At 35.6% G+C, this 14,822-nt stretch overlaps 1 protein-coding gene across 3 annotated transcripts in view; it reads right to left on the minus strand.

The window, feature by feature from the left end:
* Window positions 1–662: 662 nt before the first annotated feature.
* RP2 (RP2 activator of ARL3 GTPase) overlaps window positions 663–14,822 on the minus strand; it is a 41,675-nt gene continuing 27,515 nt past the window's right edge. Inside the window, exons 4-6 of one of the 3 annotated variants that reach the window (XR_006890371.1) lie at window positions 10,526–10,624; window positions 3,883–3,968; window positions 1,977–1,999 (exon numbers count right to left, since the gene is read on the minus strand). Coding sequence is in view for 1 of the 3 variants with exons in the window: in XM_046673844.1 (XP_046529800.1) it covers window positions 1,916–1,999; window positions 3,883–3,968 (170 nt within the window). In the remaining 2 variants the exon portion in view is untranslated. Of the gene's footprint in view, window positions 2,000–3,882; window positions 3,969–10,518; window positions 10,625–14,822 lie in introns of those variants that run through there. The other 2 variants (XM_046673844.1, XR_006890370.1) reach the window with 2 other exon arrangements.

Genomic DNA, 14,822 nt, shown 5'->3' on the forward strand with positions numbered 1-14,822 from the left:
AAAAGCTCTTATCTAACTGAAGAATATACAATTTTAGGCTTTGATTAGTAGTTACTAAATTTAGTGGGAAATTTTAAATTAACATCTCCCTTATATATTCCTGAGTTATTGCTAAAATACCATAGATAAAATAAAGAACTCAATTTACAGCTTTGCATGACATTGTATTACATGTTTGAAAGACAAAAAGTATTGTGATTATTTTAAATGTAAATAATGAGGTTTAATAATGTAATCATGATCACAAGGAATATGTGTAATTCAACTTAACTGTGGGACAAATTAATGCCCTCTGACCACTACTTGCAAAGCTTGTTTGTAAATTATGATTGACATTATATTAAACCTGTCACCAATTTTTATTTGCATCTTATTAAATCATTTTGACTTAAAGGAGAGGTTGACTATATAGTATAGAATGCTGTTATAAAAAGATTAAAATGATGCAATGCAAATAGTTAGCACAAGGCCAGGCACAGGCTAGGTAGTCAATATTACTTACTAATTTAAAGTGAAAATTCTTTTAATGTTTTACTTCTGAACAACACATAATTCAATGTAGTAGTTAATATCTAAAAGCAGTTTAAACATGAAAATACATTTTTAGTAACAATCATATGGAGAATTTTTACAGGTGGCTATTTTCAGTCTTAGTTTTACTAAAATAGAATTAAATTTAAGGTTCCTTTTAAAAATAGACCTATGAAAGCTAATTTTCTATTAGCTGCTATATGTGATGTGGATGGCAGGTTCAGTCCCTTCTCACATGATCAACCTATCAACATCTTCTGACCTGATTACTTTAGATTACTACAAACCCCTTAAAACAGAGTTTCTCCTGGAGACTGAACCCGTGCATCTGGGGATTGGGTCCAAGAATGTGGATTTTTAAACAGTTAGCTCTCCCCTGCCTCCTGGTAAATTATTTTGGTCAAGTTGATTTAGAAAATAATGCTTTAAAGCAACAAAATAATTTTATCATACTTGAACATTATTTGATATGAGTGGCATGTCTAATGAAAATCAAATTTATCTAGCTTTTTAATAACCTGCATAGCTTATCATCATGCCTAAGTATTTCTTACCTAAATGTCACAAGATTTTGTTCTAATTCTCCTAATAGCCCTCAAGAGCTGATAAAATGGTAATCACCTTCTGGAAAACTGCCTGGTGATTGGAATTTCACAGTTTTAGTGTTGCATATGCCTTTTCTTACCAGGAAGCAGAAGAGTCATCTAGCAGCTGTATTCAAAAACTAAACAGTGTGGAATTGATTCAAATAATTATTCTACTCACAAAGTAGTCTTTAAACAGCTATACTAACATCAGTTAGTAGAGTTACTTGTAAAAATGGTTATCAAATACCTATTAATTTAAAAAATTCAGTTTACAAAGTATTATGTCAACTCTGTGTACAAAATTTCATTCTCCATATTATGCACCTAGGAAGCAATTATTTAACTGGATACGTATATATGAAAAAAATATGCATAGGTTTGTTCTCATTGATCAACTAGTAATAAATCCCTCTAAATTAAAAAAGAAAAAAAATAAGCAATGGAATGTATTCTCAAACACATATCACAGGGCACTGAGGAAAGTTTAAATTATTAGAGATCTGAAAGAACATTTAATTAGGATTAAAATCATGAACTGTTACCCACTTTTGTTTTCTAATAACAGTACCATATGCAGAGAAACAAAACTGCGAGCTTACTGAAGTGGGGTACATAGTTTTTAAGCTGATTGAAACTACTTAATTTAAAATTAACTACTTTTGAAAGTCAAGTAGATGATGCAGTATTCAATGATTTATTAAAAAGTCAACTTTAACAATTTTAGCATTAGTAAAACCCACTGCTAATACACAAATTGGAAAGGACTTAACATCCAGTTCTTGGTTCCGCACTGCATTTCATATTCCCATCTGTATATCGGCAAAGTTGTAGAAGCTGTCTACATCTGCAGATGCTGTCTCCTTGCTTTCCGATACGAACATCTATTTGAAATACAAAAGAAACAAAAAATAAATACTAGTAATCTCCAAATTCCAAAGCCCACGTTCTCCACAGAAAAAAGTCACAAGCTTGCTATTTAAAAGAAATGCAAGTACATCATTTATAATATTTAATCAGTAGATTTTCTGTAGTATCTATGCAATATAGTTTCAATGGCTATAATGTAGATTGAGCTCTTTTTTTTAAAATTTTTTTTAAAGATTTTATTTTTTCCTTTTTCTCCCCAAAGCCCCCCGGTACATAGTTGTATATTCTTCGTTGTGGGTCCTTCTAGTTGCGGCATGTGGGACGCTGCCTCAGCGTGGTTTGATGAGCAGTGCCATGTCCGCGCCCAGGATTCGAACCAACGAAACACTGGGCCGCCTGCAACGGAGCACGCGAACTTAACCACTCGGCCACAGGGCCAGCCCCTAGATTGAGCTCTTTTAAAAGCACTTCTGCTATAACTAAAGTCTTCGCTTTCCTAATACTTCAGTTGTATTTTATTACACTTGGAGTTTTATTTTGAATAGTGAATAGGGGCTGGCCCCGTGGCCGAGTGGTTAAGTTCGTGCGCTCTGCTTCGGCGGCCCAAGGTTTCGCCGGTTCGGATCCTGGGTGTGGACATGGCACCGCTCATCAGGCCACGTTGAGGCAGCGTCCCACTTGCCACAACTAGAAGGACCCACAACTAAAATATACAACTATGTACTGGGGGGATTTGGGGAGAAAAAGCAATTAAAAAAAAAGAAGATTGGCAACAGTTGTTAGCTCAGGTGCCAATCTTTAAAAAAAAAAAGCTACTGAATAAAGAGGTTTATTCAGAGAACTCTTAGTCTTTTTATTTTCTAATAATAATCTCAATAGGCTGAGAAGCAAAATTTGAGGTTATCTTTTTAAAGCTGCTAAAGATATATTATTAATTTTAAATGAATTATTTTCTAAACATAAATAAAGCAGTACTCAATAGAACCCTTCAAAAGTAGCTTTCACAAATGTCAGCCAGGAATTAGAGGAGACCTGGCTTCTATTCCAGCTTTATCATAAACTAGCTGTGTGATGCTGACAATTTAATAAACCTCCACGGGCTCAGTTTCCACACCTGTAAAATGTGGAAGCCGGATTAGACAATCTTTAACTCATCCAGATCTAAAAACTCCAAATCATATAGCCATTCCGTCTCTGTTTCTTTTTCTATTCAATCTGATTATCTTTGCCCTCTCCCTTAATACTGTGTGATGATAAAATGAGACAAAAGACAAAGTATACTTTAAATTATGTAAGTTCAAATAATCATAAACCAAATCAGACTACAAAACCAAAAATTCCCTCTCAGATATTTATCAAAAAATAACCAGTTATATATACATATACTCATTTAATCCTCTTATATGTTTGGTTTTTAAGTTATTTAAGTGTGAAATTCTTAAATACAGCAACATCATCAACATATCTAGAAAATACCTACATGGAATGATTTCTAGATATAGCTCAAGTTCAATTTCTGAAGCAAATAAAAACGAATACTGGGCAATAGGATTGTCTGTCTAAAATATATAATCATAGAAATATAACATCTTTCAACATATCACTATTTTAAAAAAGGAAGGACTTCAAGAGGCATTTCATGAGACTTGACTTTAGAAACATGCATTATTGGAAGTTTTTAATAAGTAGATTCTTATTTTGTAAATTTTTAAGAAATTAAAATTTTAGTTTGGCAAAGCTTAGCTCTCAATTATTTAACACAGGTTCTAAAATTCATGACCTTCTATTTTTCTTTTTAATTCCAAGCAATACCAGGGATAAAAGTACTATTTGATTGTAAGGAAAAGGAAATGAAATGAAAAACTTTGATTGAAATGTAGTCAATAAAATCTTGTACCTTGGTGCCATTGAATGTCTCGTTGACAATGAGTTGACATCCTTCTACAGCACCGTCTCCATTAAACTCCAAGGCAATAACAGGACCTATAAGCAAACCCAAGAAGTCCTGTCTTATCATGAATACAAACCCATTCTAACATTAATCTTTTTATTTTTCCCTGAAGACTCTCCAGCCTCTTCTTTGGGAGGAAGAGAAAAGGAAGAAGGAAGTAGACAGATGGGACACATCACTTCAGCTACTTCTTCCTCCTCTAATCATAAAACAAATGAGCACAGGGTCTCATCACGTGACGAGTAGCTTCAGTGCTATTATAGGACTAGAGTCACATTTTTAAGGGTTGTAAATAGTCTGGCTTTTCTGGGTTTCATTCTTCTATAAAAACCATAAAAATCTACCCATTTAGCAGTACAAAAAATAGTTGATAAAATGACAAATAAGATCAAAGGCAATTTAAGTCAGTTATAAGCAGGTTTTGCCAGGCAGCCAACCTTGCTTCCCACTCTCCTACTTACCAGCCAAGTTCTGGGCCACCAATAATGAAGCTAAGCCGAACAGTAATTGAGGCCAGGCACCAAAAGGAATGACCATCTGAAAGTATTTTTCTTGAGTGTGCCTTAAAACTTCATTCTAGAACCAACGGCCAAGTTTTTATTTTTTAAGTCTGAATAGCATATTGTGCCTTCTTTCCTACAAATTCATTTGAATACTTTTAAACCACTTGTACTTTAAATTCCAGTATAATGATTCATGGTTTAGTTTGGCTTGGATTTAAATGTAGCATTGGCACTACTGGTGTCAAATTGTTAGCAAACATGGCCATAAGTTAGCCAAACAAAATATGCCCTTCAATTCAATTAATATTTATTCAGCTACCACTATATTCCTAATAGATTTGATTTTTATCTCCTACAGTAATGGAGAAGTCTTGACCTCCAGGAAATTACAAATTTCTTGAAAAAAGACATAAACCCATTAAACAAATATGGAACAAGGGAAAATAATGAAATGTTAAGTAATGAAATACTAAGGTGAATGTAGTCATGTGCCATAGGACAAGGCACAAGAAAGAGAAAAGATCACACCACACTGGGCACCAAAATAACTGAGGGCTTGTGATTTAATACAGACAACAAACACAGAAAAGGCAGGATATATAACAGTCAACTGTACAATTAGATACAGAGAACAAATTAAAGTATGAGTGCTTTAGCATCACAGTGTAGATCAAGATAGGTGCTGAGTAAAGGAAAGAAGGTAACTGGGGACCATTTTCTCAGAAAAATGGATGATTCTCTTTCTGGGGCAAGAAAAGGGTAAGATCGACCTGGAATATCTTATTGACCCAAAAAGCGATGAGGCTATCGAAGGCCAATGGGGTTGTATCAGAAGGACACAGGAGGCAGCCTGAAGGGGCTCCCAATGGCCAAATGAGACATGGTGAGATCAGAAGGACTAATGATAGCAATGTATTAAAACATACTGCAATATATCAAAAGTCATGAGTTCATAATGACATTTAAAAAGAAACAATTCATTGGACACCAGTGTAGGTTGCTAGGGCACCAATTCATTACTCTGAAAACTGATGCTAAATTATTTTCCCTTTATTTATTGTGCTTTTCTGATATGAAGCATATTTCAAGTTAACCAAACAGCTCTGATGTACAAGGAGAAGTTCTGTTAATATGCCTTAATAAATGCAGAGGTAATGACATGATGAGAAAATGATCAGTTTGCAACTCGTAATAAAATAACTGGATCAGGCAACGATCATCAGTGGTTTTAGCATCCCACAGGGAAACTGACAAGAAACTTTACAATAAAAAGAGAAGGCTGTCACCACCTGAACCTACCGATCGATCTTAGCATCCCTAAAAGTGCAACAATTAAACATTATGTGCCCTCTCATTTCACGCTATAGGAAATAGTACCACTCGTGAAATATTCTTGCCAAAAAAAAAAAAAAACTAAACGAGTATAAACACGGCTTTGATCTAACTTCTAGTCTACAAGAACCATAAAGGAACAAATTAAACAAACTCATGCATACCACAGGACAACTGACCAGGTTTCTTTTACAAGACAAAGGCATGAAACAAAAGGGGAGTAGGAACACCTGTTTCTGGTTAGGAGAGCTATAAGATACAAAACAAGCATATACAGTGAGGGAGCCAATTTTAGATCTGGATCAAGTTAACTGTAAAAATACATAGATTGTATTGACAATTAGGGAAATTCGAATATGAACTGGGCATTAGATATTAAGGAATTGTTGTTAATCATGATAGATGTGATAATATAATGTAATGTTTAAGAAAACATCCATTTTAAATTTTGTTTTGTTTAAGACACATACTGAAATATTTAGGGATGAAATGACAGGACATATCAAAATTTGATTAAAATATTTCAGCAAAAGAAGAGATTATAGATTATTCTTTAGAGTATGGCAAAAAGTTGATAAAACTGGGGGATGGGTACACATGGGGTCATTGTACTCTCTATTTTTGAGGAGAGAGAGTACATTTGGAAATTTACAAAGAGTTTAAAAAGCATTTTAAACTGAATAAATACTGAACTAAAAAGAAAAAACTGATGATAAATGTAGAGTTTCCAGTTTTGCAGAGAGTGGAAAGTTTGAATTAAGGTAGAATAGAGAATGCTTTTATTTAGAATTCACCACAAGGAAATACAGAAGATATATTTTTTAAGGTCAGACATTTATTACTGAAAGTTCCTGTATTCTACAAAGGCAATATAATCTAGGACTCAGAAATACAATTTTGGTAGAATTACCCAGGTACATAACTTGGCTGATATTCTTTGAGTAGAATATGATGAACTTCCAATAAGTGACCTAAAAATTTGCCAACAAAGAAACACCAATGAAAAATGTGGACAAGGGCATTAGTTTTGATTAACGTGTACATAATCTTAAATTTTTTAAAAATTACAAAGCTGACACCACACTTTTTAAGCAGTCATATTTGTCTGTCTTATGATGATGACCACAATTACTGTGATTAATTCAAACTGAACTATGAGGTCAACAAGGATCATCGGTCATGTTTTTAGGGTTTTAATGCTAACGTCTTATCAAATAGTTCGCAGCAGCTTTAAATCTAAATATTTGAACTGGCATGAAAAATTGTGAGACTTTGAAGTAAACAAAAAAGATTCCTGGATGTCCTATCTAACAAACTCTTCTGTGTTATCTAACGTGACCTTGGAAGAAGCCACTGTCACGTCTCCATTAGATTACAGCAACCACCTCCCAGCTGGTCTCTCTGCTCCCCCTAGAGCAACCAGAAGGAGAAAAGCTACATTTTAAAGGGACCAGGACATTTCTCTGCTCTGAAACCTCCAGTCAAATATGATCTATATTTTTCTTATTTTTAATTGTTCTAAAAATAACTGACAGTTTAAAGTAATAATATGAACAATGTATTAGGTGTTTATAGCATCTGTAATAGTAAAATATATAACAGTGACACAGGGATGGGAGGGAAGATTTGAGAATATAATGTTATTAGGTCCTTATATGCTATAGGTAAAGTGGTATAATATTATTAGAAGGTGGAGTCAAATTACTTAAATATGTATGCTGTAAAACCTAAGGTGACCATTAAATAAGATTTGGAAAAAGAGGCATAAATAATGTCAATAAAGGAGATAAAATGGAATCATAAAAAATGCCCAATAAACAGAAGAAGAGGTAACAAGAAACAAAGAACAAATGGAACAGAAAGAAGCTAGCAAGTTGGTAGATGTTGATCCAAATATTATGAATCCCTTTCTATGTGAATGGTCTAAACACACCAGTTAAAAGACATAGATTGTCAGATTGGATTAAAAAGCGTGAACCAACTATATGCTGTTTACAAAAAATTCCTTTTAGATGTACAAACTTTGATAAGTTTAAAGCAAAGGGATAAAGATATATCATGAAACAGGATCAACCAAATGAAAGCTGGAGTAGCTACATTTCACACAAAGTAGATTTCAGAACAAGGAAGATTAGCAAACAAAGAGGGACATTATATAATGATAAAGGATTCTCCAAGGAGACATGACAATCCTAAACGTGTATGCACCTAACAACAGAGTTTCAAAATTCATGAGGCAAAACCTCATAGGACCTGAAAAGAGAAACAGATTAATCCACAAGTATAGTTGGAGTCTTTGACATTCCTCTCTCTTTAATTCATAGAATGAGTAGGCAGAAAATCAGTAAGGAAATAGATGACCTGAACAGCACTATCAACCAAATGGACCTACTGAACATTTATAGAACATTCCATCAAACAAAAGCAGATAATACATTCTTCTCATATACACACAGAATACTCACCAAGATAGACTATATTCTGTGCCACAAAACAAACCTTAACTAATTAAAGAAAATAGAAATCATACAATGTGCATTTCCAGACCATAACAGCATTAATCTAGAAATCAGTAACAGAAACACATCTGGACAATCTCCAAATGTTTGGAAGTTAAACAATAGAATTCTAAATAATCCATGGATCAAAGGAAAAGTTTCAAGGGAAACTAAAAAATATTCTGAACTACAGTCATGCATCACTTAACAACAGGGATATGTTCAGAGAACTGCACTGTTAAGTGATTTTGTTGTTGTGTGAACATCATAGCATGAACTTACACAAACCTAGATGGTATAGCCTACTACACACCTAGGCTGTATGGTACTAATTTTATGGGACCACCGTTGTACATGTGGTCTGTCATCGACTGAAACATCATTATGTGGCACATGACTGTACATCAGGGGTCAACACACTTTTCTGTAAAGAACCAGGTAGGAAATATTTTAGGCTTAGCGGGCCTTACAGCGTCTGTCAGAACTAATCATCTCTGCTGTTATAGGGCAAAAGCAGCAAAACAACAGATAAAAGAATGAGCATGGCTGTGCTCCAATAAAGCTTCATTTACAAAACATGCAGTAGCCCATAATTTGCCAAACCCTGAATTAAATGAAAATACATCATATCAAAATTTGCAGGATGCAGCTAAAGCAGTGCTTACATTTTATACAGTTGATCCTCATTATTTGCAGATTCCTTATTTGCGAATTTGCCTACTTAGTAAAATTTATTTGTAAGCCCCAAATCAATACTTGCAGTCTTTTCATGGTCATTAGTAGACACACACAGAGCAGTGAAAAATTTGAGTTGCCTGACATGCATGTTCCCAGTGAAGGCAAACAAAGTGATGCTCTGCCTTCTTTTATCAGCATTCATTCTGTAAACAAGTGTCCTTTTCACAGTCTATTTAGTGCCACATTTTTGTTGGTGATTTTGATGTTTAAAATGGCCCCCAAACATAGCACTGAAGTGCTGTCTAATGTTCCTAAGCTTCGGAAGGCTGTGATGCGCCTTACAGAGAAAGTATCTGTTAGATAAGCTTCACTCAGGTATGAGTTACAGTGCTGTTGGCTGTGAGTTCAATGATATATACTAAATAAGGTGTCTTTAAACAGAAACACAGATACAACAAGGTTATGTATTGATTGGTTGACAAAAACGTTGTGACCAGAGACTTGCAGGAACCTAACCCTGTATTTCTCCTCGGAGCAACAGTTCAGTACTTACTAATTCAGCATTCACAGTGACTTTATAGAACATTACTGTGAATAACAAGAATCAACTCTATTAGAGAAGTATCTGAAATCAGTAACCTAAGCTTAAACCTTAGGAAACTAGAGAAAGAAGAGCAAATCAAACCCAAAGCAAGTGAAAGGGAAGGAAATAAGTATTAGAGCAGAGACCAATGAAATTGAAAAGAGAAAAATAGAGAAAAAAACCAGTGAAACAAAAAGCTGCTTCTTTGAAATTATCAATAAAATGATAAACCTCTATCTAGGCTGATGGGAGTGGGAGAGGACCCAAATTACCAATAGCAGGAATATAAGAGGAACATCACTACTGATCCCACAGACATGACTAAGAATAAGGAAATACTATAAACACTCTATGCCCATAAATTTGATAACTTAGATGAAATGAAACAATTTCCTGAAAGACAAAAACTATCAAAATTCACTCAAGGAGAAAAAGACATTCTGAAGAGCCCTATAAATAATAAATAAAATTTATAGCTAAAAATCTTTCCAAAAATTCTCCAGGCCCAGATGTTTTCACTGGCAAATTCTACCACAGGAAGAAATGATACCAATTCTCTATAATCTCTTCAAGATCATAGAAAAGAAAGGATACTTCTCAACTCATTTTATGAGGGCAGCATTACCCTAATATTAAAGCCAGACAAAGATATTACAAGAAAACGACAGACCAATATTCCTCATGAACAAAGATGCAAAAATCCTCAATAAAATAACAGCAAATCAAATCTGGCAATATATTAAAGGGATAATAATACATCATGATCAAGGGGGTTCATCTCAAAAATACAAGGCTGGTTCAACATTCAAAATCAACCAAAGTCAATCACCAGATTAAATGACTCAATAATAAAAAACATATGATCATCTCAATAAATGCAGAAAAAGCATTCAACAAAATTCAACATCCACGTGTGATAAAAACCCAACAAACTAGGAATAGAATGGAACTCCCTTAGCCTAATATAAAGTATGTATAAAAAACTTACAACTAACATCATTCTTAATGGTGAGACTGAACACTTTCACCCTGAGATCAGCAACAGGGCAAGGATGTCCTCTTTTCACTCTTCTATACAGCTTCATAGTGGAAGTCTTAGCCAGCATCATAATGCAAGAAAAAGAAATAAAAGGCATGTCAAAGGGACAGAGGAACCAATCTAAAAGAGCTCCCAAAGGCTAAAACTGCAACAATTTGATAGTATTGGATTATAACCCAAAGAATAAAATACATATCCATGAGTCCCTATTGACAGACATAAATGATTGAATAAATAAATGGGAGAGAAGGGAAATATCTTTCTTACAGAAGAATTCCAAATAATGTATGTACATAATCCCTTCTCTAGGAGGTAGAGCTTAATTCCCCTCTCCTTGAGTGTAGGTTGGTTTTAGTGACTCAACTTCCAAAACACAGAATATAGAGAGGGAAAAATAGGAAGTTTACAGTGTTCAGGAAACCTGGCAGATACCACCTGAACCAAGTCACTAAGGTCAACATCATCAGCAATAAGTCATGTTGCTATCACTTGCCCTCTTATGTGATGTGATGAGAAGGGCACTTCATTTTTTCCCCCAAACCTTTAACCCACGTCTAACCAGAGAAAACATCAGACAAACCCAAACTGAGGGACATTCTACAAAATAACTTTACCAGTACTGTTGAAATGTTTCAAGGTTATAAAAAACAAGGAAAGACTAAGGAACTGTCACAGATTAGAAGAGATTAAGGAGACATGACAACTAAATGCAATGTGGGATTGAATTCTGGAACAGAAAAAGGACCTAAGTGGGTGCCAGCCTGGTGGCGCGGCGGTTAAGTACGCACGTTCCCCTTCTCGGCTGCCTGGGGTTCACCAGTTTGGATCCTGAGTGCAGACATGGCAGTGCTTGGCACACCAGGCTCTGGTAGGCATCCCAGTATAAAGTAGAGGAAGATGGGCATGCATGTTAGCTCAGGGCCAGTCTTCCTCAGCAAAAAGAGGAGGATTGGCAGCATTTAGCTCAGGGCTAATCTTCCTCAAAAAAAAAGGACACAAGTAGAAAAAGTGATGAAATTTGAATAAAGTTTATAGTTTAAGTTAATAGTATTTTACCAATGTAAATTTCTTAGTTTTGACAAATGTACCATGGTTATGTTAACATTATGGGAAACTGGGTAAAGGGTATATGGAAACTCTCTGTACTACCTTCACAATTTTTCTGTAAATCTAAAACTATTCCAATATAAAAAGTTTATTAAAAAAAATAAAGGACATCAGCAACATGGCAGCGTGAGCTCACCCGGGACTCTCTTCCCTCCAAATTACAACCAAAAAGAGCAACTGCTTTTCAACCAAAAAAAAATCCTAATAACAGAAATCGTCAGAGACCTACAGCAGCCAAATGACGGAAGGCCGAGAGGCTGCAGCCGGCCTTGGAGGAGCTGCAACAGGGTAGGAGAGAACTTCGCTCCCTCCCCTAGAGACTGGGATCACTGCCGTGGGTGAGGGAAGGAGTGGGGGAGGGGCTGTGCATCCACAGGATCATCCAGGACTCCCACCGCCTGTGCAGGGAAACCCTCTAATGGGAAAGCTTTCGTGTGGGGGAACCCCAGCAAGGCAGGGCCCCATGAGACCAGAAAGTGAGAGCTGATCCAACACGGGTCAGCGTGAGTGAAAGTGCCCTTCCTCCCTCCACCCACACTGCACGCGGCCATCATGGCTGAAGGTGGAGGGCTCAGAAAACAAGGCTCTCGACCCCCATCTAGTGGCGACAGGCTGTAACTGCAACCAAATAATAGCATCATGCGCAAAAACTGCTCCTCTACCATCCAGCAATTTATAAAAGCTCCAGTCCAAAAGGAAAATAATAAAAATACAGAAGTAGGTCCTGAGGGCTTGGAAATGGGTAAACTAAGTGAAGATGAGTTCAAAATAGCTATCATCAAAATAGTCAATGAGGTAAAGGGAAATATAGAGAAACAAGTCAACGAGTTCTGGAGTTACTTCACAAAAGAGATTGAAATTATAAAGAAGAATTAATTAGAAATACTAGAGATGAAAAATACAACGGATCAGATAAAACAGAATATGGGTTCCCTGAATGCCCATGCAGACACCATAGAGGAGAAAATTAGCATAATCGAAGATAGACAGGCTGAATGGCTCCAGACAGAGGAAGAAAGAGAACTAAGAATTTAAAAAACTGAAGAAAATCTCAGAGAAATAGCTGACTCAATGAGAAAATGCAACTTGAGAATCATCAGAATTCCTGAGGGTGTGGAAAAGGAAAATGGAGCAGAAAGTGTGCTCAACGAAATAATAGAAGAGAACTTCCCAAATCTAGGGATTGAGAGAGAAATGTGTGCGGAGGAAGCTTTCAGATCTCCTAGATTTGTCAATGTAAAAAGACCTACTGCAAGGCATATAGTAGTAAAAATGGCAAAAATGAATGACAAAGAAAGAATACTCAGGGCAGCAAGGCAGAAGAAAATAACCTACAAAGGCACCCCCATCAGACTTTCAGCGGATTTCTCTACAGAAACCTTACAAGCTAGGAGAGATTGCAGTGACATATTCAAAACTTTAAAGGATAAAAATCTTCAGCCAAGAATACTCTATCCAGAAAAAATATCCTTCAGATATGAGGGAGAAATTAAATCTTTTCCAGACAAACAAAAGCTAAGGGAATTTGTAATCACAAGACCTCCACTACAAGAAATCCTCAAGAAGGCTCTCATACCTGAAAAAAAGGGAGTAAGGGGTCACAAAACACAGAGTAGGGAGAGAAATAGAATCTGAATAGGATAGTAAATATTCAACTATAGCATAAGGATAAAGGGAAGGAAATCAACAAAGCAAAGACAATCTTATCACTCTAACCACAAACTCACAACACAAGTTGGAGTAAGAGATGAAAATAATAATTTAGGAGGGGAGGAGGAAAGGTACTGAATCAGTCTAGGCTAAGGAAGTAAGAGACCACCAGAAAATGGACTATGATATACACGAGATTCTGAATACAAACTTCAGGGTAGCCACTAAACTAAAAAACAGAACAGAGACACAAAACATAAATAAGGAAAAATCTAAGAAACCCAGCATAAGAAATTGCAGAAGTCAATGGGTAGGCTACAACACACACAGCGAGAAACAAAGGAAACACAGGAAAACAGGAAAACGAGCAACAGAATGACAGCATTAAGCCCTCATGCATCAACACTCACCTTCAATGTAAACAGATTGAACTCTCCAATAAAAAGACACAGAGTGGCAAAACGGATTAAAGAACAAGATCCAACAATTTGTTGCCTCCAGAAACACACCTTAGCTCCAAGGACAAACACAGGCTCAGAATGAAGGGGTGGAGGACAATACTTCAAGCTAATAGCAAACAAAAGAAAGCAGGTGTCGCAATACTTATATCAGACAAAACAGACTTCAAGATAAGGCAGATAAAGAGAGACATAGAGGGCCAATATATAATGATCAAAGGGACACTTCATCAAGAAGAAATAACGCTTATAAATATCTATGCACCCAACACAAAAGCACCAAAGTTCATAAAGCAACTATTAACAAACCTAAAAGAAGATATCAAAAATAACACAATAATAGGAGGGGACCTCAACACCCCACTCACATCAATAGACAGATCATCCAGACAGAAAATCAACAAACAGCGGAGCTAAACGAAAAGCTAAAACACTTGGACTTAATAGACATATATAGAACACTCATCCAAAAACAGCAGAATACACATTCTTCTCAAACATGCATGGAACATTCTCAAGGATAGACCATATGTTGGGAAACAAGGCAAGCTTCTACAAATTTTAAAAAATTGAAATAATAACAAGCATCTTCTCTGATCATAATGCTATAAAGTTAGAAATTAATTAGAAGAAGAAAGCTGAGAAAGGCACAAGGATGTGGAGACTAAACAATACGCTATTGAACAAGCAATGGATCATTGAAGAAATTAAAGAAGAAATCAAAAAATACCTGGAGACAAATGAAAATGATAACATGCCATACCAACTCATATGGGATGCAGCAAAAGGTGTATTAAGAGGAAAATTCATCACAAGACAGACACATCTTAACAAACAAGAAAAATCCCAAATCAGCAATCTTAAACTACACCTAACTGAATTAGAGAAAGAAGAACAAAGCCCAAAGTCAGGAGAAGGAGAGAAATAATAAAAATCAGAGCAGAAATAAATGCTATTGAAACAAAAAAGGCAGTAGAAAGGATCAATGAAACAAAGAGCTGGTTCTTTGAGAAGATAAATAAAATTGACAAACCCCTA

The sequence above is a fragment of the Equus quagga genome, chromosome 10 (genome assembly GCF_021613505.1).
Source record: "Equus quagga isolate Etosha38 chromosome 10, UCLA_HA_Equagga_1.0, whole genome shotgun sequence".
Lineage (NCBI taxonomy): Eukaryota > Metazoa > Chordata > Mammalia > Perissodactyla > Equidae > Equus > Equus quagga.